Raw genomic sequence first — 23,263 nt, 5'->3', positions numbered from 1 at the left:
AGACCATCCCGGTCTCAATTCAATCCCAAGCCTTTCTCCTGCTATAAAGACAGATAGCTGTTATTTTATTTTTTTTCCCCTCTCTCCCCTTTTCATTTCTTTATAGACACCCACTCGCTACTCAGACACAAAACATCTAACGCTAAGTGGCATATAAAGCTTACCATGTTTACCCTTGTATCGTATCTCACATCAAACAATGTTTTGCCTTCGCGTCATGGCAATAAGGGGAAAGTCACACGTTCAACGGGAACATTAGGAAAATCTTCCTGACACTCAGATCTATAAGTCTGTTGTTCAACAGCCTCCCCAGGGAAGCTGCAATGCTCGGCTGCTACAGTCGTTTAAAACAAGAACGGACAGAGTCCTAGAAAAAACACTGTGGGGAGACTGGCTGGATGAACCCAAACTGCTCTCCCTTTCTCACTCATTCTTTCTCTGCCTCTCCCCCTTATCCTTAGCTGTTCTAGTTCTATTAGCTGAATTCTAGCTGGGAAGTGGTGGTAATTACAAAAACCATCTCCACCTGGCGGGCCTCATAATGATCTGCTTTGTAAACAGATAATTGCTAATGAACAATAATCATTATTATTAATGAGATAAAGTGCTGCGATTCAGGTGAAAGGCAGTTCTCCACCATATCAGATGCATGGAAGAGGGGAAGCGAGACCCAGGCAGGAAGGGCTATGATTTGGAAACATCGGTGCGACACACAGGTACTGTATATGCTTGCCACTCCGAAGGCTGCATTGAGGCAGTACTTCATTCCATTTCACAAATGCTTCCCCGCATTCGGCATTTTGCATGATCTTTCGCACAACATAAAAGACACTTCCGGGAATCTAGCAGAATCCAATGGAATTTTAGTGCTCGTTTCCGTGTTAACCAGATCCAGTGAAAATCTGTGGTCTAAACCACTGAGCCTAGGGCTTGCTGATCGGAAGGTCAGCTGTTTGAATCCCCGCAACGGGGTGAGCTCCCGTTGCTCGGTCCCTGCTCCTGCCAACCTAGCAGTTCGAAAGCACATCAAAGTGCAAGTAGATAAATAGGTACCGCTCCAGTGGGAAGGTAAACGGCGTTTCCGTGCGCTGCTCTGGTTTCGCCAGAAGCGGCTTAGTCATGCTGGCTACATGACCCGGAAAAGCTGTCCGCGTACAAATGCTGGCTCCCTCGACCAGTAAAGCGAGATGAGCGCCGCAACCCCAGAGTCATTCGTGACTGGACTTAACTGTCAGGGGTCCTTTACCTTTACCTTTAACCTGGAAAATCCCAGGAGTTCAGCAACACCTTTTTCCCGCCATTTTCATGTGTCATGCCATATGATGAAATCTGGGGCTGTATTTTGGCATGAAGTTCTTTCCTGACATTTTTCATGGGTGAAACAGATGTGCACATGCACATACGGAGTGGTGGCATGTCCACTGACGCCTGCTGTTGTGTCACACCTTGCCCACTGGTGTGAATGAACAACAGCACAACAGCCCCATAGCACAGCAAGCAATGCAGTGTCAAGGCAATGCAGCAAACCAGGTCAGATGCACTAGCATTATAACTAGGAAGAGCAACACAATAATCTCCACGTCTAAGTGCACCCTAAATTTTCAGAACCAGAGACTAGAGCAGGGCCCAGGAATCTTTTCCAACCCAAGGGTCACATTCCCTTGTAGTGGGCGGAGCAAGAGGCAAAAGTGGGTGGAGCAACAGATGAGATTCTTACCTTTGTGCAATAGGCGACATGCACCCACCCAAAAATCTGAAGTTCCTACAAGCAAACACTCCTGGCTGTCCAGGCAAGCAAAAGGTGTTATACTACTCAAGGACACCATCCTGCCAGGCAAGGGCACTTGAGGAGGGCATAGAGCAGCAGAGGGCACACTCAGAGGTGTGGTCTGGGGAGAAGGGAAGAAGCCTACACCAAAAGAGACCAGAACCAGTGACTTCAATATTCTTAGAGACTAGGGTGGAATCTACACACATACAAAAAATAATGCTGTGAATATGCTTAAAAAAAAAAAGTTTTGAAAAATATATTGAATTTGGCATAGCTCCCTGTCGCCATCTAGTGTCACATTTGTACACTGCACTTTGCAACACATTTAAAGCGTTTTATTTGCAGCTGTGTAGCTGAGTCCTAAAATCCAGGAGATGCCATTTTATGTTACTTTTGACAGCATTCATGCAAACAGTTACTTGAACATGCTTAAAACCCCAATGAGAGTGACCACTTCCCAGTGTTATCAATCAATTACAGATTTTGAATCAATTTGGGAATCAACTTCTGGTTTTTAAACAACTCAGGCTGTGGTCCTAAACATGCTAGCATGTGCAAAGCATGTCATCTACACATGCAAGAGAACCGCGCAATCCCACTCTGCCTGGTCTATGCCACAACAGGCTGCAGGCAGATGACGTCGCACCTCTAAATGCTCTCCCATGGAAGAAGAAGAAGAAAAAGGTCCTTATGCCAATGGAAAAGTTGTATGTATAAGAGAAAGCTGGCTTAGAACTCTTCTCACGACGTTATAATTTGCAAAGGCGCAGGGAGCATTTTTGACAGAAAATCAGAAATACATTTAATCGTGTGCTCCCAAGAACATGTTGACTTCTGGCATACAGGCCTTGTGCTGTGTGACCCTGCTGCATACGCAGGTCATCTCTAAATGATCCAAACCCTGTTAAAACTGAGGGGACACACTTCCAAGGAAAAACAGTTGGATTGGGTGTTGAATCCATTAGATTTACACATCACAAAACCACTCAGTATTGGTGGTAGTGCCTTGAAGTTCTGCAGTTAGAACACACGCATAAGCTTCTCCTGTTTTATTTATACACAGTTTGGTTTTCCTCTTCTTAATCCCACCTGAAGGATTCTGTGCAACTCAAAAGCTTGCTGTGTTTTTCCCCCAATACAGTTGTGAAGTATATATAATCTGAATCCAGGACTGACACAACAACTAATATAATAGCAACCAATATTATTCACAGGTCAATGCCATTCATGTGTAGTTGGAAAAACCACATTATGGTTTTCATATCAACACCGGCAGCGAAACGGAGCTTTAATTCTCTGGAACAGTGCTATATTACATCTGCTGTACTCTGTTAATTGCATTTTAGACACTCCCTCACTCCCAGCAGCTACAGGCTGTTGCACTCACTATTGGCTCTGGGCATTTGTGCAATGATGCAGAAGTTGCCTTGGCACCAACTCGGAGTAGGTAACCTTGAAAAGGCCAAGACTGTGCGAGTTTGGAGCTTTCTAGGGTGGAACTTGGCACAACATAATCGAAACAGAGAAAGCTATGGAAAATGTAGTCAGAGTAGGGAAAGGGGCAGAAATCTCAACTCAGCATGAGCACTCAGTGCCTCCTTTCATCTCGGCTGTTCTTCAAAAACTCCTGTACAGGTGTGGGTGGTGATATCTTCCCATGTTGCTGGGGAATGAGTTCGAAGGGGCCTCCAGCAAAGTGCCCAGTGGTAGACTCATTCCTGTCTCCCATCCCATCTCTGCCCGCTCGGTCTCCTCGTCAACTACTCCCCACCCCAGTCATGGGCATCCCCAGATGCTACAGAGCCATATTAAAGTGAGTATTATTTTCAAGGTATTGTAGGAGAATCACAAAGGTAAGCTACTTCCCACCACAGCAGTCAGATAAGCCTATAGAAAGGCACATAGAGTGGCAACTCCAGTGGGCCCTGGCAGTTGCCCATGGGTGCCCGGTGACATACCGGCTGGCATAAAACCCCCTAATGATTTCAACCCAATTCAGGTGAGATTTCAACCAAAGCCCCTCAACTTACTCTGTTGGTGAGCCTAACCATACCTACCCAGAAGTAAGTCCTATTGAATTCAATGGGGCTTGCTGGCATGCAAGAAGGGTCAGGACAACAGCCTTAAACTGGTTTGATCATCATCTCCACTGTCCTGGGAGCACTGGGAACTGGGGCTTTTCTGAAGAGCCCAGGGATCCTTAACAGAATTCTCAGAACTGCTCATCAAACTATGATCCGGTGCAGCACTGGAAAACCATGACACTTAAGCCAGTAGAAAGCAGGCAGAAAGTATGCACTGCAGATAATTCTCTTACAGTGCAGTCCTAACCATGCTCACTCGGGAGAACATTATATTGAAGCTTACTCCCAAGTAAGTGGAGTTGGTTCCTATGCCACTCTGCTATGCTAGCTCTATAACCACGCAACAGTGCTTACTTTAACGCTGCTTACTTTAACGCTCAGATGAGCATGCTCACACCTGCCTTTTAATACCAGTCTACTCCCACATTAACTTCAACTGAGAGACCACCTCAGTGGGGATTAAACTACCGCTGTTCCTCTTTGTTTTGCAGACCCACCAAGCAGAAAAACAGCAATTATCACAAATTGCATTAAGTAATGAAGGATAGAGGACATTGCTTTTTGAAAAAAAGGACATTCTACCCTACCGTTTCTGCCCAGGAGTATTACACTTGACGCCGATGCCACTACCATCGCCACCTCCTGCGTTTTTAACAGCTGTATGCCCAGCTACCTCCACCACCCTTTGCTTGAAACAACAAGAAGGAAGAGTAATGCTCTTGCATTCAAGTCCTGCTTATGGGCTTCCTACAGGCATCTGGTTGCCCACTGCGAGAGCAGAACACTGGAGTAAATGGGCTCCTGGCGTGATCCATCAGGGCTCTTATTGTGGTCTTATTTATATGCCGCAGTTCCCAAAACAAAGATGCAGAGCTAGGGAAAAATTCATAAGCCAGAGGAAATAGTGGGGAAAGTAATGGCAACAGGTACTGGGGAATGATTGCCAGGGAGGAGAAGGTAGTTCTTAGGGGGAGAGGTGAGGAAAGAACCAAGCAGAAAGGGACACATTTTCCCCTCTCCCTCTGAAGTAGGTGCACAAACAGCTTAGGGACATAGAAAATGCCTCACACTGACTCTGGCCACTGGTTCATCCAGCTCATTACAGTCCACACTGGCTGGTTATGACTGTCTAGGATTCCAGACAGGGGACCCTTTCAGCCCAACCTGGACATGCCAGGGATAGCATCTGAGACTTTCTGCATGCAGAGCAGGTGCTCCATCACCAAGCTTCTTAGACCCCATGGTTACAGATCCTCCCTGCTAAGAACACAGAAAGTTACCTCGAACCACGTCTGACCACTAGGTCCATCAAGCTCAGTGCTGTCTACACAGACTGGCAGCAGCTCTCCGGGATTTCAGATGGGGCATTTCCAGCCCTTCCCTGGAGATGCCAGGAATTGAACCCGGGACCTTCTGCATGTTAACCAGATGCCCTACCACCTAGTTACATCCCTTCCCACCAACCTGGGTTCCAAACCTTCCTGATCATTCCAGAACATAACACCTATGTGGGACAGATGGGAGCTTTCTAAGAGCCCGTCACAGCCTGCAGTTGAGGTCTACTGCCATCTTACCTGAGGGACTGTGCACACCTAGCCACAGAAAGAGAGGCAAAGGAGGGAAGTGAAGGGTTTACGGGAAATTCATAGCTGTTGGGTTTTGTTTTTTTAAAACAAGGTAAAACCTTGCTGATTTATCCCGGTGTTTATCTGGAAGCTTTAATCTCCATCTCCAATCCATATGCAAACAAACCTGTGGTCACATATGCAACCAGCGAAAGCATAAAAGCTCTGTTGGAGTGGAGGGATGGAAAACAGCATTCCTCTCAAGGTATCAGCGCTGTTTCTCCTAAGCCTCCCAGGGAACAGAAAACAGCAGCAGAGGATGGTGCCCATTGGGACAGGCAGGGCAGGAGGCCAACAGCAGGTGGAGCCAGAGCCAATGACAGGCACAGCCAACTCATTCTAAGTTTGTTCCCATTTTCTGCCTGAGTTCTACAAAGGCAACTGTGGGAAGCTGGCAGGCAATGCCACCCCTAGGGTTGTATGTGAGGAAGAAGGCAAGCAGCTGGGAGTGGGGTGGCTGAGGGCAGGCTGGGGTTGGCGGGGCAGTGCCCCATTTGCCCTGACGGATGCTGGAAAACAACATGTTACTTTGGCTCTTCTAGAAATAGCACGGTTTGTGAAAGCACGGTTTGTGAATGTCCACACTGCAGTGCAGACCCAGAAAAAGATATGTGTGTTGTGTTGTAGTAGTGCTCTTCAAATCATATCAGGGCAACTTTTTATATGGTGGTGGTGATGGTACCCACCCTTCACCAGCAGGTCCCAGGCAGGAAACAAACAATTCAAAATGCAGTATTAAAAAACTAAAACTAAATCAGTCACAGCCATAGGGTGGGTCTTCAAAACATGCATCTCAGCCATCAATAGCAAGGGCAAAGAAGCGTGTCCCTTGCATTTGCAAAAAGCTGCGTAGAGAAGGTGTCAGACTCCCATCAGTCCCAACCAGAATGGCCAATGGTTGGGAATGATGGCAGCCGCAGTCCAACAACATATGGAGGGCACTGTATTTGCTGCTCCTGTTCCATGCAAAATACTAAGACAAAAGAACTTTGTCTTCTTTGGCAGCTGGTTCTCATAAATACACACATTCTCTCTCTCCTTTTCTTTAAACCCCCACAAAAATAATGATGGTTACCACCAGGGCAACCCCCCATAGTGCCACTGGGTCAACCAGTCAGCAGAGGGAACAAATCCAGGCCATCCTAGCAGAGTGAGTGCTACAGCATCCCTTGACATCCCCTGCCCTAACCTGGGAGATCCTAGAACTGTAGAGTTGGAAGGGACCTTGAAGACCATCTAGTCTAACACTGCAATGCAGGAAAGTAAGGTGATGTCCAAGGGCTAATCTGTTAATCCCAATGGACTGCAAGACCAGCAACCTAGCAACTTGCAGCTGCTGGGAGAGCTTGGCTTTCTTTCTGTGCTGAGACAGACTGCCTGACACCTGGCCTGACTTCGGCCTGCACCTGCATGCAATCCATCTGCCTCTGATATATCAGATGTTCAGAGCCTGAGTCACTGGTCTGATATACCTGGTGCCAGGAGGCTGAACAATTGGGGGAAAAACAGCCTATGCAAGTTAGGTTTGCATAGGTTAATTTGCATTGGAAAATTTTTCTGATGCCTTAGGGAGTGCTCTAATTTAGCACATCTATTTTATTTACTAAACAAAGCTAAAAATGTTTGAAACTGCAAAGCCTGCCTAATATGCCCCATGCCTGAATTAAAGGATTTATGGCCACATTCACACCATAAAGCACTTTGATACTATATTAAACAGGCATAGCATCTCACAAAGAATCCTGAGATTTGTTAAGGGTGCTGAGAATTATGAGACCTCTATGACCCTCATGCACAGTGTTCCCTAGGAAGGGGGATTTATTGTTAAACTACTTTGGGAATTGTAGCTCTGTGAGGGGAACAGGGGTCTCCTGGCAACTCTCAGCATCCTTATCAAACTCCAGCTCTCAGAATTCCTTGGGGGAAGCCATGACTGTTTAAGGGCTGACGGGCCAACAGCAGAAAAAGCAGACATGTTGACCTTCAAAAGTACTACAGCTTCCATCATCCCTGACTAGTGGGAATTGTGGTCCCAACAATATCTTGAAGTCACCACATGGGCAGCCCTTGGCCAACAACATTTGCTCCATCATCTGACTCAACCTCATGTGAGACAAAACACAGGCAAGGGGCTCCTTGGACAACAGCAGAAGCTTTATCAGACCTGTCCTTAGGCATCTATGTAGAGGAGACAGCAGTTAAAGGGCATAAAGGGGAGTGATTTTGCTGCTGTTGGTGCCAGAGTGAAGGGGTGAAAGAACTACTGTATCTGCCTTTACAGAGGAATTATGCAAGGACCAAGAGTTGTGTCATCAGTGTAGTGGGACCAACTCTATGGAACTTCTTCCCACTAGAAATTGGGCAGACATTGCCTGTGATAAATCTCTGGATTGGGCTCATCACCCCCAAAAAACTAAAGTCATCATCAGTGTACCTGCTTACAAAGATGTAAATCCATAGTCACCTGCATTTACCAAAAAAGACAAAAAACAAAGAGCGGAGCGGAGCAGGTCATAAATATTTCAACAGCTTCTCAGCTTTGTTATTCTGTTTAAAGCAGGAAACATGACAAAACCTTTGATTGTTTTACTTAATACCAAATAATAATTCAAAGAGCAACAAACCAGCGTTAGTCAAGGATGCCCAACAGAAGGGTTGTGAGCACAAATCCATGTGCATTTCGTTCTCCTAGCAGCGAAGAAAATGGCTTATCTCATGATAAAAGCTTCACTGTTTCACAGCATGTGGGTGTTTTCTCCCCTCCCAAGAAGGGGGGAAGCAAGGAAAATAATAATAAGACATTTCATCGTTCAAATATAAAAAGGACAGATGTAGGAAAATCACCCTCGGGAAAATTGGCTTCATTTCACTGAAATCCGCAACGGCTTTCATACTTTTCTTCCTTTTTTATGTGATGTGTTAGAGACACCTGATACACCAATGGTGACTGGTCCATTATTCCACCAACCTCAGTCCAGCTAGCCCTCATTTGCCTGCCTCCTTACCTACAACCAGTCAAGGGTGTGGCAGCACAACCTGTCAGCTCCCCCCCCCCCCTTAGTCTCAGTGTAAGATCCAGCAGGGAAGAAGATGGGGGTCACAACTACAATTAGCTGGATCTGCTTGTCATTGACTGCTCGGGCTCCCTGCCTTCCTCCCCACCAGTACCAATGGACACCAGCCACCAATGACGTAATCATCATGGTGGAACGTAGGGAGCTGCCTGATCCAAGAGAGGACTATTTTTCCACCTAGCCCAAAGTTTTCTACTCTGACTGACAGCAGCTCTCCAGGACCCTCAAGCAAAAGAGCATCTCTCCGATTCTCTCCTGTCTGATCATTTTAAGTGGAGGTGGCACAGGTTGAACCTGGAGCCTGCTACGTACAAATCTGTGTGATCCACTCACTAGAGCAATGGTCCTTCCATCTGGAAGCAAGCCATTATATAAAGGGAAAGAAGCTCCCTCGGCTGCTCAACAGGGCACGACAAGAACCAAGAGCTGGAGATTGCAGAGAAACAGGCTTCATAATAATTTTATTATTTATACCCCACCCATCTGGCTGGGTTTCCCCAGCTACTCTGGGTGGCTTCAGCTCATCGGGAGAAGAAATTTCCTAATGCAAAGAGCTGCCTCAGGAAGTGATAGGTTCTCCTATGCTGAAAGAGCATTCAAATGGCCAGGCAGCCATTTGCCAGGGATGATTTGAGCTGCAGCCTGCATTGCAGGTCCTAGGAACATAAGAAGCTCATCTAGTCCAGCATCCTGTTAACACTTTGGCCAGCCCTTGGGGAAGCCCATGGGCAGGATGTGAGCCCAAGAGTACTATCCTCTCCTGTGGTTTCCAACAACTGGCATTCAGAAGCACTACTGCCCTCTGAAAGTGGAGGCAGAACACAGCTATCAGGATCAGTAGCCACTGGTAGCTTTATCCTCCACAAATTTATCTAGCCCTCTTTGAAAGCCACCCAAGTTGGTGGTTGTCACTGCCCTTTGTGGGAGCAAATTCCACTGCTTAACTATGCAATGTGAAAAGAAGTTTCTTTTCTCATTTCAGAATCTTCCATTATTCAGCTTCAACTGGAAGCTGTCCACAAGTTTACATCGAGCAAGGGACTAGGTTGATGACCTTCATGATGCCCCTTCCGACTTTGTGATTTGAAAAAGCTCTGCCCGTTCCGTCAAGTAGTGCTGATGCTCACCTAAGTAACCCTGTAATCAAACCACGAGGCTCTTGAATTTCATTTGGATTTTATAATACCTTATTTATAGCAGCTTTAAGTATTGAAATTTGCATCCCAACTCCTCCCAAGGTGTTTGAGACACTGCACATGTAGTCACATCCTTTCTTAATAATATTAATAATAATAATAATAATAATAATAATAATAATAATAATTTATTTCTACCCCACCCACCTAGCTGGGTTTCCCCAGACACGCTATGTGGGTAGCACCATGGCTCAGTGGCAGAACATCTGCTTTGCATACAGAAGGTCCTCAATTCAGTCTCCAGGTAAGGCTGGGAGAGACACCTGCAAGAAACCCTGGAAAGCTACGGCTGCCAGTCAGTGTGGACAATACCGAGCTAGATGAAGCAATGTCCTCAGTAGAAGGCAGCTTGCTATGCCCCTGTGTGAGATAGGCCAGCCTGAAAGAGCGTGATTGGCCTGGGGTCATCCAAGGCTGAGAAAGGACTCAAACCCAGGACTCCTGAGTAGTCCAACCACTATACAGGTGATTCACATTTTACCTGAGAGTTTGGTTCTGTGGGTCCACATATATACACAAAAATGTGTAGAACCAGCAACTACCGGAACTGGGCCACACATAAGAAGGCTGCTTACTCAACTTTGGAAAGGAGGTGTGAGGGCATCCCATAGCCCTCTTGCCACCTTCCCAAAGCCTGCTGAGCACTTTCCTAGCTTTGAAATGGTGGTATAAGGGCTCTGCCAGCTTCCCAGAGCTTGCTGCCTTCTTAAAGCCCAGTGCCACCTTATCAAAAACTGCTGAGAGCTTGCCTGGCTTTTGGAAGGCAGCACAAGAGTTCTGGTCTAAGAGCTCTAGCAGAGTCCCAAAACCCTCCCACCATCTTCCCAAACCCTGCGGAGCGCTTGCTTGGCTTTGGGAAGGCAGAACTTCCCAAAGTCCAATGAGTGCAAAGCCTCATGAGTGTGAGAACTTTGCCCGCATCCAAGAGCCTTTCTGCCAGCTTTCCCAATGCCCGCTGAGTGCTTGCCCCATTTTGGAAAGGAGGTCCGAAAGCTCTAGTTGCCTGGCTTTGAAATGGCAGCATGGGAGCTCACGCCAGAGCCCTCCTGCTGACTTCCCAAAAGCCAGTGAGTGCTTGCAGCTAATACGTGCAGGAGCTCTGGCAAGCCCAGGAGTGCTTGACTTCCCATAGTCCAGTAAGTGCTTGGCTGTGGCGAAAGGGTTCTGGCATTGTCCAAGAATCTCTGGACCACCCAATTTGGTACCGCCTCCCCAAATTCTGCAGAGCGCTTGCCTGGCTTTCGGAAGGCAATGCTTCCCCAAGCCCGGAGAATGCAAAGCCCCATGAGTGTGAGAACTCTGCCAGCACCAAATGCCTTTCTGCCGCCCTCCAAAGCCCACTAAATATTTGCCTGGCTTTGAAATGGTAGGGCGAGGGCTCTGGCCATGTCCCTGAGCCCTCCCACAATCAAAGTCCGGGGAGCACAGCCCGCATCCTTCGCAAAGCCCAGATCCGCCTTCCCAAACCCTACTGAGCACTAGCGTGGCTTTGGGGGGGGTGGCACCAGGGCTCTTTCAGTGTCCAACAGCAGTCGTGGACTTCAAGCTCTCAAATTTCAGCAGCGCCCTGTGCAACGCTTCTCATGCTCTGTTCTACTGCGTTGTTGAGGCACCCCCTGCAGTGTGGCACCAAGTGCAGGCAAACCCAAAGTGTGTCACCTCAAAACTGCCTCTGCCATGAGACCTGCCGCTGCCTTCCCAAAGCCTGGAGAGAGTGACAGCTCAGGGTGCTTGCTAGGGAAGAAGGTGTAATGTCCCAGAGCCCTCCCCAAAGTCTGGTTTAACCTTCCCAAAATCTGCTTGCCTACATTTGGCAAGGCAGTGAGAGCTCTAGCAGTAGGGCATGTTGAGTTTTTAGCTTTCAAATTCCAAAGATGAGAGATGCTGAAAATGACTTGGGAATTCAAGATATTTTGGTTAAATTAATACAAATTTGTTCTGCCTGGTAAGTAACACGTTTGTAAGATTGCACAGAAATCATTAAAAATGTTTGCCAAGTACTCGTGGTTATGATACATATTAATATTATCATTATTATTTCACATTATCTGACATTTTCAGAAGGTAAAATTAAAATTCTTTGGTTTTCTGAAAACAGTTTGTGTGCTCCTCCATCAAACGTAGACTGATCAAGGCTAATAATTTCCAATCACAAAAACAATGGCAGATTTGAATTCATCACACCCTAAAAACTTATTTTTAAGACCCTTCACTAAATAAATTTGCAAAAGTTGAGTTTCCCTCCTAAAATGGCATGCCTTACTCTGGCAGTGCCCATGCGCCCTTCTGCTCCCTTCCCAAAACCCAGTGCCAACTTTACAAAGGCCATGCTTGTTTTGCCTTGAGAAGGCAGCTTGAAGGCTCTGGTCCCAAAGTCCTCTCACCACCTTCCCAAAGCCTGGTGCTGCCTTCTCAAAACCCGCTGAGTGCTTGCTCAGCTTTGGGAAGGAGGCGCTCCCACTGCCTTCTGAGAACTCTGGCAGTTTCCCATCAGTGGTGGACCTTGCGCAAAGCTGCAATTGCATAAGTTAAATAAGCGTAAGATGCGAGTTACTTGTACCATCCTGGCTCAAATCAATCAAAGGATGTTTAGCTGAGCAACTGTGTTTCTTGCACAGCCCAGACAGTGCCTTTTAGCTCAGAGCTAAATCCCATTTAGTTCATCAAGGTTTTTCCCAAGCCAGTATGCTCAGGATTGCAACCTTAATCAGTTAACAGGATGAATTTCTGATCAAATCTCAATAAACTTGCAGTTCAGTAGCCTGAATTAGTGAAAGAAAACAGAGATAGCTTAACATGTACAAAATAGAAGCGATCACCCATCGCTGGGCTGTTTGAAGGGAGGGTGTCCCCCACTTAGATATTTTCCCTAAGTGTTTTGGTTTTGTATGTTTTTTTACTTCTGCAAACCTTGGGGTTCTCCCCCCACCCCAAGCTTGTCTTTCCATTTATAAAAATTAAAATAAATAAATACAGTGGAGCAATGGACTTATTTTTAAACCCATGCTTCTTAAGTTGAGACACTTCTCCTTTACCATGCATTTGTAACTAACATAGTCAGAATTAACATCCTGTTCATAAACAGAGTCAGAGGATGAGGACAGGATGATGATGATGTCACTAGCAGGGACAGCCATGTTTCATGAAGACAGAAGAAAGGAAGAGAAGCCCGAAGAAAATCCATGCCTATCTGTGTCTTACGTGGTGACATCTGGCCACCAACTATACAATATCAATATGCAATATCAACATTCAATCACTACTTAAATTAAGAAAGCTTAATCTGCATTCACAACCTGTGGTAAATGCTCTTGTTTAAATTGCAGGGTGACACCTGAAAAGATCCAGATCAGCCACAGTAAGACAATGATGATGGGTCACATAAAAAACCCCAAACTATATAGCCAAAATTAATTCTTTAGACATTATTTTTACATGCACACATGCACATTGTTGGGTCAACATAATGTAGGGGTGGGAAGCCTGTGGAACCGTGGCTGCTGCTGGACTACAACTCCCATCAGTCCAGATTATTCCTGGGACTGATGGGAGCTGGTGTCCAACAATATCTGGGTGGCCATTGGTTCTCCAAACCTGGTTTAATGGAAGGAACCAATGCCAACAGTTCCACTTAAGACAAGTACAGTGGTACCTTGGTTTCCATACGACTTGGTTTGCATATGTTTTGGATTACAAACACATCAAACCTGGAAGTGCGTGTCCCGGTCTGCAACCTTTTTTTAAATTACAACCCTTTTTTTTTTATTACGAACAAAAAAAAATTGGAGGCCCCATTTGGCAAAAGCGTGCCTTGTGTTACAACCTGTTTTGGTTCACAAACGGACCTCCGGAACAGATTAGGGTTGTAAACCAAGGTATCACTGTACTCCTAAAGTATGTCATAGAGTGAGAACCTAAGGACTACTTTCTGCCTCAGATCAAGGACTTCTGAGTCTTCAGATGGCCTGGGAAGCCCACAATCATGGCATGGAGCCAACAGCACTCCCTTGTTATCCATTCCCAAGAGCTATTACTCAAGTGATCTATGAGGACCATGAATATGGAAGTCCTGTATTGCCATCAGGACCACTAGCCACCATTGGCAGACTTCCTCGTCCTCCATGAATATGTCAAAACATTTCTTAAAGCCATCTAAACCTAGGTCCAGCTAACCCAGCATTCAACTTCCAACCAAAGTCAAGACACATGATGCTGGGCATTCACAAGCAGACCATGAAAGCAATGCCCACCACCCCTTATGAGGGAAAGCTCAACATTTCTCAAGTCCCGCCCCCTCCACACTCACCTCCGGAAGTGGCATCCCATTGATGATGAGATCTGGCTGCTGAGGGCTCTGGCCGGTGAAGGTGTGGTGGTAGATATGGTTGGACCCCGTGTTCCTGTTGTTTTGGTTTTCTACGTTGAGGAAAGTGCTTTCAGATCGGCGGCAACCCAGAGGCAAGGTCTGCTGGTGGTAGTCAAAGTAGTTGAGAGATGACGTGAGGGAGGAGCAACTCACAACATTCATTTTATCGGTCTCCTCTACATCCCGTGGCACCAGGCGGATGTCATTCTTGCTGATTTTTTTCTTCTTGTTCGATTTCTTTTGGTGCCCATAGGAGTACTCTGCAATTCTGCAGGACACAAGAAAGCAAAGTGAGTATCTTACTTCATCCTCAAAAAAAGACTGTATACTAGTCAACAGAGAATCCCAAAGGACTGGTTGCCCATCCACCTGCAGGGTCATCGACTTGGCTCTTGTGATAACGGAGGGTCTTTATTTTTTCACAGGCATAAAGTTTGTTGGTCAGACACATAAAGACAACAAGTGAGGAATAAGGACACACACACAAAAAGTTCCCTTGGCTTTGTCTGCTGCTTAGAATTGTTGATATCTAGTTACCAGAGATATAGTTCAGCCTGCAGAAAAGGGAAGAAAATAATTTATGTAAAAATCCATGAAGTGAAAAGTGAATGCATTTCCATTGGTAATAAGGATCTGAAAAGTTATTTAAACGGATTAATATAAAACGTAAAAAGCAGGGAGAGAGAAAAAAACCAGCAGAGAAAGGAGCAGTTCTATTTGCGGTTTCCAATAGCAATAAACCTGACACAAACATTTTGCCCGACCTCCCCTGTAGGTGTGTTGCAAAACTATCAAATGCAAACTTGTGAACAGCCACTTGTCTGGTCACCTGCGGTGAGTAAAACAGTGGCCACAAAGTCGGGTGACCTTTTAAAGCAGTTTGGTGGGCCAGTAAGCATTTCTGTGGGCAAGTCGTTTTTGTGAACTTGTGGACCAGGATGCAACATCCGTCTTGAAAATGTTATTGCATCTGTAGACTGCCTTTTCTTTTCAGTTTCGTTTCTCCTCATCGCATCTGGCCAGTCAGAACCTTTCCCTCAATGCCAGCTCTTTCCTGCTCCCTTCAAACTTAACATTCCTGTTGGCTACTGTTTTTGTTTTGTTTGTTTTTTGGCAGACAAAGGTGTTGCGCTTCAGAAGGAGAAAATTATCTTTTTGACCTTCAATCAGTTTACAGAATGTAGGTCTGCTTTGTCTCTTGTACACAAGGAAAGAAGGTAAAGAGTGGGGGAGACAGAGGAGTGGAGTTATCAGTAAACAAGGACCAGAAAAATAATTAAAAACATGACCGCATTCAGCGTTATCTCAGTAAGTCTAGATTGAAGTAACCGTAGCTTGGTATTACCGTTGGGGACTGTGTATCGTTATCAGTGCCACACAGATGTAGATATGCAGAGAAGATGCCAGGCACTGCAGTCTTCCGAAAGAAATCAGTTCAACTTTAAGCAAGGCCTGAAAATACTTGTTTCCAAAAGAGGGGTCCACTTAACTTTCAGAATTGCCTGGCTTGAAAATCCAGGAACTGTAATGATGAAACCACAAGAGGAAGTAACCTGAGAGGATCTTTCCACCTTACATAAGGATGTTGCTTATATTCTTACTTAATTGATAGCAGGGGAGTTTGACCAGGGTGGCGAACGACACTAAGCCAGAAAAAGTATCTTTACCTCTCATCACATGCATTGAGTGAAAGAGCACTTTTTATTACACCCCCCTGGCACATTTGTGTTTATATAGCTTCACTGAAATATAGGACACTTTAAAGAGCAATGCAACCCAGGATGGAAGCGAGGAAGGAAGGAAGGAAGGAAGGAAGGAAGGAAGGAAGGAAGGAAGGAAAGTTTGCCTGTTCCCAAGGTAAATTTCCTGATAGTAGTGGAAAGATAGCAAAAGAAAGGGACATATAGTTCTGCATTCCAAGTCAGACCAGTGGGCCAGCTAGCCCAGGATGAGCTATTCCGCTTGGCAGCAGCTTTTTAATATGTCAGGCAAAGAGAAGTCTTTTCCCCATCACCTGCTACCTGAAATCGCTTGACTGGGGATACCAAGGATTAAACCTCAGGCCTTTTACATGTTGCAAAAGCTTCCATTCTACCACTGAACTAAAGAACCCTCCCCCAGAGGCAAGGTTAATGGATTACTGAGAGAACAGTGGACTGGAAAAGGAAAGGGTAATAGGAGATGAATGTCAGAAGATGTTGATTTAAAAAAAAGGAGTGGAAGAGAGAGATAGGAATCCAAATTGAACACACTGGAGGTCTGAAAATCAGACACAGCAGGCTGATGTGCAGCCATCAGAACCGAGCCAGTGGGACTAAAGAACACTGCCCAGCTCCTGACACTCGTCATCTCCTTCCACCCCTCCCTCCGCTCTTTTCCACGGAAAATATACGTTGCACCAAGAATGCTTCTCTCCATTCACTTTCAAAGCTCTTCTGGTGTGGCTATATAAAGAGCTGGTTTGTTCCTCACTCCGGTCAAGAAATGTTCCTCCCAGTGTACATCTCTATACATTTTCGAAAACCCCAAGTGTGGGGGATCCAGACTCATAAAAATGCCTTAACTGTGTTTGCCTAAATCTTTCAAGTTTGAAAATGCAGAATCTAAAATTCTGCCTACGCGCATTTGTTCTGCTGTCTTATTGGAGGGTGGTGATGGTGCAGTTTCCTCCTATTGACCAATGATTTAATTAACACACACTTCATTAATCCCTGAGCCATCACACTAAACCAACTGGTTATACAGAAGTGCAAATCTGTTAGTGGCGTTGACACAACTGTAAATTCTTTTTTCCTGCTTATGTTCAGTGCCTGCCCTTGCTTAATGGACCAAGATGGAAAAGAAATTCAGCATATTAGCTCTCATTTAAAAGCCAAGTAGCTCCCTAGAAGAGTACATCTAATGGTTTATTTTTGCAGCTGATTTTCCCTATGTGCACACACTAACACACATGTACACACACAGGTATGTATGCATCTGTGTGCGCGCACACACAAAACCCTGGTGCCCATTGTAAAAATGAATGAAAGAGAAACTCCAAGCTCTCAGTCATCATTATATCGGTATAAATAAAACTTTAAAAGGCTGCACATTCTCCCAGATTCTCCAAATTGCCTGAGGCATTTGTATGTTTCAATAGAGAGGGCAAAATTAATTTCCATCCCTTCCATCAGAAATGACTTAGGACTGAAGGAAGGGAGAAGTCACGGCTATTTCGCTCGTAACAGGATTAAACCATTTATGAGCCGCCGCAGCTGCTCCTTTATGGCGCCCAATTGATATTCATGTGCGGTTAGCGTTTGTCTACTAACTTGTGCAACACAGAGAATAGCAAGAGACAGACAATAATCGCCTGGCTGTTACATATTCAGGGGACTTCAATCCACATCTTAAGCTTTCAAATACAGGCGGGGGGGGGGGGTTCATGCAGAGCCCCGCATCTCGGCCTTAAAAAGATCACCGAACAAAAGTGTAACAAAAATAAGACAGCCTTATTTTAAGTGTCAGGAAAGAGCTATGGACAACCTTTTGACTTAGCAATCAATTGGGCTTAAAGTTGTGGGGTTTTTTGCCGGGGTGATGAGTAGAACAGATGGCTTAGCTGTTGTTTTCTCTTTGCAAAACCTGCAGCACAATTTCCTAGTGTAAGGAAGCACTTGCCTTCCCTCTCTCTCTTTCTCGAAAAGACAATTTTAAAAAAGGCTTCCGTGGTACATTTCTAGCTGAACCTTGCTTTCTTTCATCTCCTGTTCTGCCAGCTCCCTGTTCCTTACCTCCCAGAGAAAACAAGTGCAGCTCTAAAAAGCACCCACAGTGACCTCATCTGGTGGGGACAGGCTATTGACAGGACTGAGGAGGCCCTTAAAAAGCAAGGTCCACCTGTGGCAAGTGCCGTGAGTATGGGTTTATTCATCACTACAGCACCTATTCCCAAACTTCCCCCATGGAGAATCACTCCAGTGATTCTCAAAAAAAAAACCCTAACAAAACACCCCAGCAATTTGTCACATCCAAGCCTGAACAGAGCTCCATAGAAGCATATATCCACACCTACATGCCAAAAGGCAGCTGCAACCCTTCCCTTGTTCTTTTTCTTGTACTAACATTTTATGTACTTTGCGGGGGGGGGACGTGTGTGGGACTTCTACACACACACACACACTTTCCAAAGATAGGCAAAGTACAGATTTAAGACTGATCCCAGCTGGCCTGTTTTAGATTAAGGATAATTTGTGCCAAGCCATCGTATTAGATCCATTTCACTAACTGGGATTTGGGTGTGTGTGTGAACACATTTTTTTAAAAAAAAAGTCGGCCAGGAATTGGCCGTGGGTATTTTATGTGGAGCGACTTGATGCCTTCCTTTGGTTTGCAGTAAATTTTATTTTGTTTTAAATGGCACGCTATAAAGGCCAAGCACTAAATTCTTTTTTTTTTTTTTTGCTGGTACCAAGAAACAGACAGACTTTACCTGCAATTGTAGGTCCTGATTTCTTTGTTATCCCGTTTGCACTTTACTGCTACAAAGATCATGGTGACAAACAGAATGGCAGCAATGGAACCCAGGGCGATAATAAAAATCAGGGACAGGTTAACAGATCCTATGGATTCCTGGGCATCCAAGGATGGAGAAAGATATATCAAAATCAAGGCAGAAGCTGAAAGAGATGTTTTCCCATGGTCGTGGGCGACCACAATCAGCTCATAGGCAGTCTTTGAATTTTCCCCAAATGCTCTGGTGGTTCTTATTTCACCATTGACCTGGTCTATCTCGAAAAATCCTCTATCTCCTTCTGCCATCTCATAGGAAAGTCTGCCATTCTCCCCTTCATCATAATCATCTGCCTTGACCACCGTCACCAAGTAGCCAACCCCAGCATTCCTGGGGATGTAAACTTCTGCAGTCCCATTGACTAGAGTAGGAGCGGTTATCACAGGGGTGTTGTCATTGACATCCAGGACAATAACTCGGATAGTGGCATTGCTTTGCAAGGAGGGGTTGCCTCCGTCTTTGGCCAAGACCTTGAACTCAAAAGACTTGGTTTGCTCGTGGTTGAAGGATCTCAAGGCATAGATGTCTCCTGAGTTTGGGTTGATGGAGACATAGGTGAAGACAGGCATGTCCCTGACTTGGGATGGCACAATCTGATAGGAGACGCTGCCGTTAAGGCCTAGATCAGGATCCCTTGCAGAAACTGAAAGGAGGTAGGCCCCAGGGGTGTTGTTCTCCTGCACAATGACCTGGTAGTAAGGTTTGGAGAAATGAGGGTGGTTGTCGTTCTCATCTGTGATCTTGACAGTGAAGGATTTGGTGGCCTGCAAAGTTGGGATCCCATTGTCCTTAGCCTGGATGGTGAGGTTGTACTGGTCCCTCTGCTCCCTGTCCAAACGCCCATCCACCAGGATAGTGGAGAAGCTCTCGTACTCTTGCAGGCGGAAGGGCACACTGCCCAACAGTTTGCACTGCACCCGGCCATTGGCACCAGAGTCCCGGTCAGATACTCTCACCAAGGCAATAACGTAGCCTGGAGGCGCATTCTCACTGACCTCAACCAACTCGCTGTTGACAGAGAGCAAGTTAATGAGAGGGGGGTTGTCGTTAGCATCCTGCACAGTGACAGTCACCTTGCAATGCGCAGGAATGGAACTGGGGCCAAGATCTTTGGCCTGCACATCCAGTTCGTAGGCATGGCCTTCCTCATAGTCAATTGCACCACTGACCGTGATCAGGCCCGTCTGGGGGTTGATTTGAAAGAGGTCCCTGGCCTTCTCAGACACAAAGCTGTGAATGGAATACAACACTTGCCCATTGGTGCCCTCATCAGGGTCTGTGGCATTGAGGCGGATGACAGGCGTGCCAGGGGGAGCGTTCTCTGGCACGCTCACTGTGTAGGCGGGCTCTTCAAAGAGAGGGTTGTTGTCATTTGAGTCAAGGACCCTGATGTTCAACTCCACAGTGCCAAAGTTGGGTGGGTCACCCCCATCCAAAGCTGTGATCATGTAACTGTAATGAGACTGAGTCTCACGATCCAGGCTCTTCTCGACAACCAGCTCAGCAAAGCGGGAACCATCTCCACGCACCTTGGTCTCCAAGCCGAAGAGGTCATTGGGTGTGATCTCATAGCTCTGCACCCCAAAGCTGCCCGAGTCCGGATCGTAGGCACTCTCCAATGGTACCCTGGTCCCCGGGCTGGCAGCCTCAGAGATCTCCAGTGCGATTTGATCTGTGGGGAAGCTGGGCGCGTTGTCGTTTAGGTCTTTGATCTCCAGCTTGATCACACAGATCTCCATGGAGCTGGACATGACCTCCAATGAGATCACGCACTTTAGACTCTGCCTGCAAAGTAGGTCCCGGTCAATCTTCTGTTTGGTGACCAGTAACCCCGAGCCAGGGTTGATGTCCACCAGGTGTGGTGCAGAGTTGGAGACCACGCGGAAAGCAGTGGGCTGCCGGGGATCCAGCACAAAGCCTGCGTCTCGGGCATCTTTGGCGATGTTGGCGATGACGGTGCCGGCTCTCTGCTCCTCCTCCACTGAGTACTTCAGGTTGATCAGGGCTCCAGCCCGAGTCCACAAGAGAAGGAGCAGCAAACGGAGCAGTGGGCACAGAATATCCATAGCTCACGGCTCAGTGCACCCACTGCCTCCTCCTCCCCTTCCCTCTTGTTGCCTGTTGATTTTGCGGCTGGAGGAGAGAGGGAGGGATTTGGGCTTACTAGTTTGGGGTTTGTTTCAGCGATAGATAGAAAGAAAGGAGCGAATCAGAAGGAGAGGCAGGGGAGCTGGACAGGGTGGGTGGCTGGGGGTTAATCAGGAGAAGGAAGGGGAGACTTTGGATGTGGTTACTTTAAGAGCTAATTGCTTTTTGCTTCCCTGCCACAAATCTTTCAGCCTCAGTCCCTAGAATAAGCAACACCACCTAAAGAGGGGAGAGAAACACTGAATCCTTATCTTCCACTCAGCCAGGTCAAGGAGAGTTCTAAGTTACAGCACAGCTATATTCAATTTTTTTTGGGGGGGGGAATCACAGACACACACACATCCTAAGTGCAGTCTGTATATTGGAGAGGCGCCTCAATTTACTTGCACCTGGCATGCGCAAATCTCTTTCTCTTCTTGCCCCCCTTTCCTTCACTTCCACTCCCTTCCCCCCCAAAATTGTACAGACCTTTATGCAAAACGCGGACTCTCTGGGGAAGCCTCCGCTTGGCGAAGGTGTTCAGATATCCGGAGATTATTATTTTAGAAAAATGACAGTAATAAAGAGCGGCTGAAATCGGGATGTAGAGAGGGAGGCTAGGCGGAAAGTAAGGCTAGGGCATGCGGAGGAGGGGCCGTAAGGAAGGGGCCACTAGCAGAGGCAAAAATCCTTGTCCGGTCATGTCACACGAGCGAAACTGGCCCTGGGTGGGAAAGGAAGATCGGGCGGATGGGGTGGCCTGGGAGGCGCGGGTGGGGAAGGAGTCAGCTCGGCAAAATCAGAAGGCAGAGAGAGCGTCTTCTTAGAGAACTGCCGCCGAAGCACCTCCGTGCACTAGATGAGAAAGCGGAGGCAATGTCATCCCCAAATTACAGGCTAAACTAAAGGGGGGGGGAGAGGAAACACAGGCAAGGGGGGGGAGGGCACCCTGGATCACAGTACCCACCTCCTCACCTCGGTGTGCAAAACGAGGAACTGCTGGATGGTATTCCGTGGTTTAAACGGGGGTGGGGTAGAAAGGAAGAAGGAACCACCGCTGACGGCTCTGCGCTGGGCGGGAGGCACGAAGCAGGGCGGGGGGGGAGGGAGAAAGAATCAAAGGCGCCGCTGTTGCAATCCTTCGCCGGGGAGACTCTCCTTTCTCCTCTTCTCTCTCCCCATGATTATTTCGCATTCGGCATCCTCCGGGCCGCTAGTCGCCAACGGGAACAAAGCGCAGGCGAGGAAAGTTTGGTTGCAAACCTCATCGTCCTTTTGCAAACTGTGGAGGGAGGAGGGGGAGGAGGAGCGGGGGGACAACTCTGAAGCTCCGGTGGAGCAGGAAGCCAGGTGGAAGAATAAATATAAGAATCCCTTGCAAAGAAGAGCTAAATTGGTGGATGCTGCCCCCCTCTCTCTCTCTGTCTCTCTTTAATGTTAAGTTCTCTGGAAGCCAATCCGCGGCTCCACCAGGCGGGCTGCGGGCGCCTTTGCAGAGGCCAGCCAGACCGCAGTGGCTTGCATCGCTCTCCAGCGGGTCAGCTCCTCGGTCCGCCGCTTCTCCCCCTTTTTTTTTTCTTTCCTTTTCCCTTCCTTCTCTGTTTCCAAATTTTAAATTTCACTACCCGCTCCCCCTGCCCGACTTTTGCAAGCGCCGGCTTCTGCCTTCCTCCACCACCTCCTCCTTCCCCCCCACCAACCCGGCGCGCACTGCTGCTGCTGCTTCTGCTGCTGCTGCTATTATTGCTGCTGCCGCTGCTGCTGCAAACTGCTGGCCGCACGCGAGCTAGAGACACAGCGGCTCCGGTCCCGAGCTACGGCAGGGCTTCAGCCAATCGGAGCCCGGGGAAGCGCGTTCCAAGCCGAAGGGGCGGGGCCCGGCGAGGAGGAAAGGGGCGGGGCCCAGCGGGCGAAATGTACAAGAGTGGTACCCAAGGGAGCGAGAGATAAGAGTACCCTTTTCGTGTGTGGGCGCGCGCACGCCGAGGATGCAGAGAAGAGGAGTCACTCTGCAGGGTTCTCCAGGGAGGCAACTGGCTTCCCCTCTCTGCTGTCATTCCCCACCCCCCACCCCTTTAGAAATATGATGGGGCAAATCTAAGATTTGGATATTTCATTTCGTTTCGTGATTTCCCACCCCCTCCTGTAGGTTTGACTAACGTTTGTAGCGATCAGTGTTTGTTGCTTTGTTTTTCTAAGGCTGTTTTGTGAAAAGCACTTGTTCAAATATCATGAGACGGCTGGGAGTTTGCTCGGGGCAAAAATCCTGCAACGTTTTCCTTCCCTTTAAAACTTGCGAGGGCACGGAAACTGCTTGATGATTAACCTGCTTCCACACGCACAAACAGCCTTCTTTTCAGCGCAGAAAGAGAGGAGAAGGAGATCGGCAAAAGCAGACAGTACTAAGGGCGGCTGGCGGGGGAGGGGGGTCGGTTGCTAAAGAAGTGCTCGCTCGGCTCAAACCCCGT

At 47.2% G+C, this 23,263-nt stretch overlaps 1 protein-coding gene across 2 annotated transcripts in view; it reads right to left on the bottom strand.

Moving 5' to 3' along the window:
• PCDH19 (protocadherin 19) overlaps window positions 1-21,848 on the bottom strand; it is a 137,624-nt gene extending 115,776 nt beyond the window's left edge. Inside the window, exons 1-3 of one of the 2 annotated variants that reach the window (XM_053375019.1) lie at window positions 21,771-21,848; window positions 18,588-20,801; window positions 14,057-14,384 (exon numbers count right to left, since the gene is read on the bottom strand). In XM_053375019.1, the coding sequence (XP_053230994.1) occupies window positions 14,057-14,384; window positions 18,588-20,734 (2,475 nt within the window). In that variant the 5' untranslated portion in view covers window positions 20,735-20,801; window positions 21,771-21,848. The other variant, XM_053375020.1, reaches the window with a different exon arrangement.
• Between the last annotated feature and the right edge of the window lie 1,415 nt (window positions 21,849-23,263).

This window comes from Podarcis raffonei, chromosome Z, assembly GCF_027172205.1.
Source record: "Podarcis raffonei isolate rPodRaf1 chromosome Z, rPodRaf1.pri, whole genome shotgun sequence".
NCBI classification, from domain to species: Eukaryota; Metazoa; Chordata; class Lepidosauria; order Squamata; family Lacertidae; genus Podarcis; species Podarcis raffonei.
Note: the sequence above shows the minus strand (reverse complement) of the source record. Positions and strands in the feature narration are given on the sequence as shown.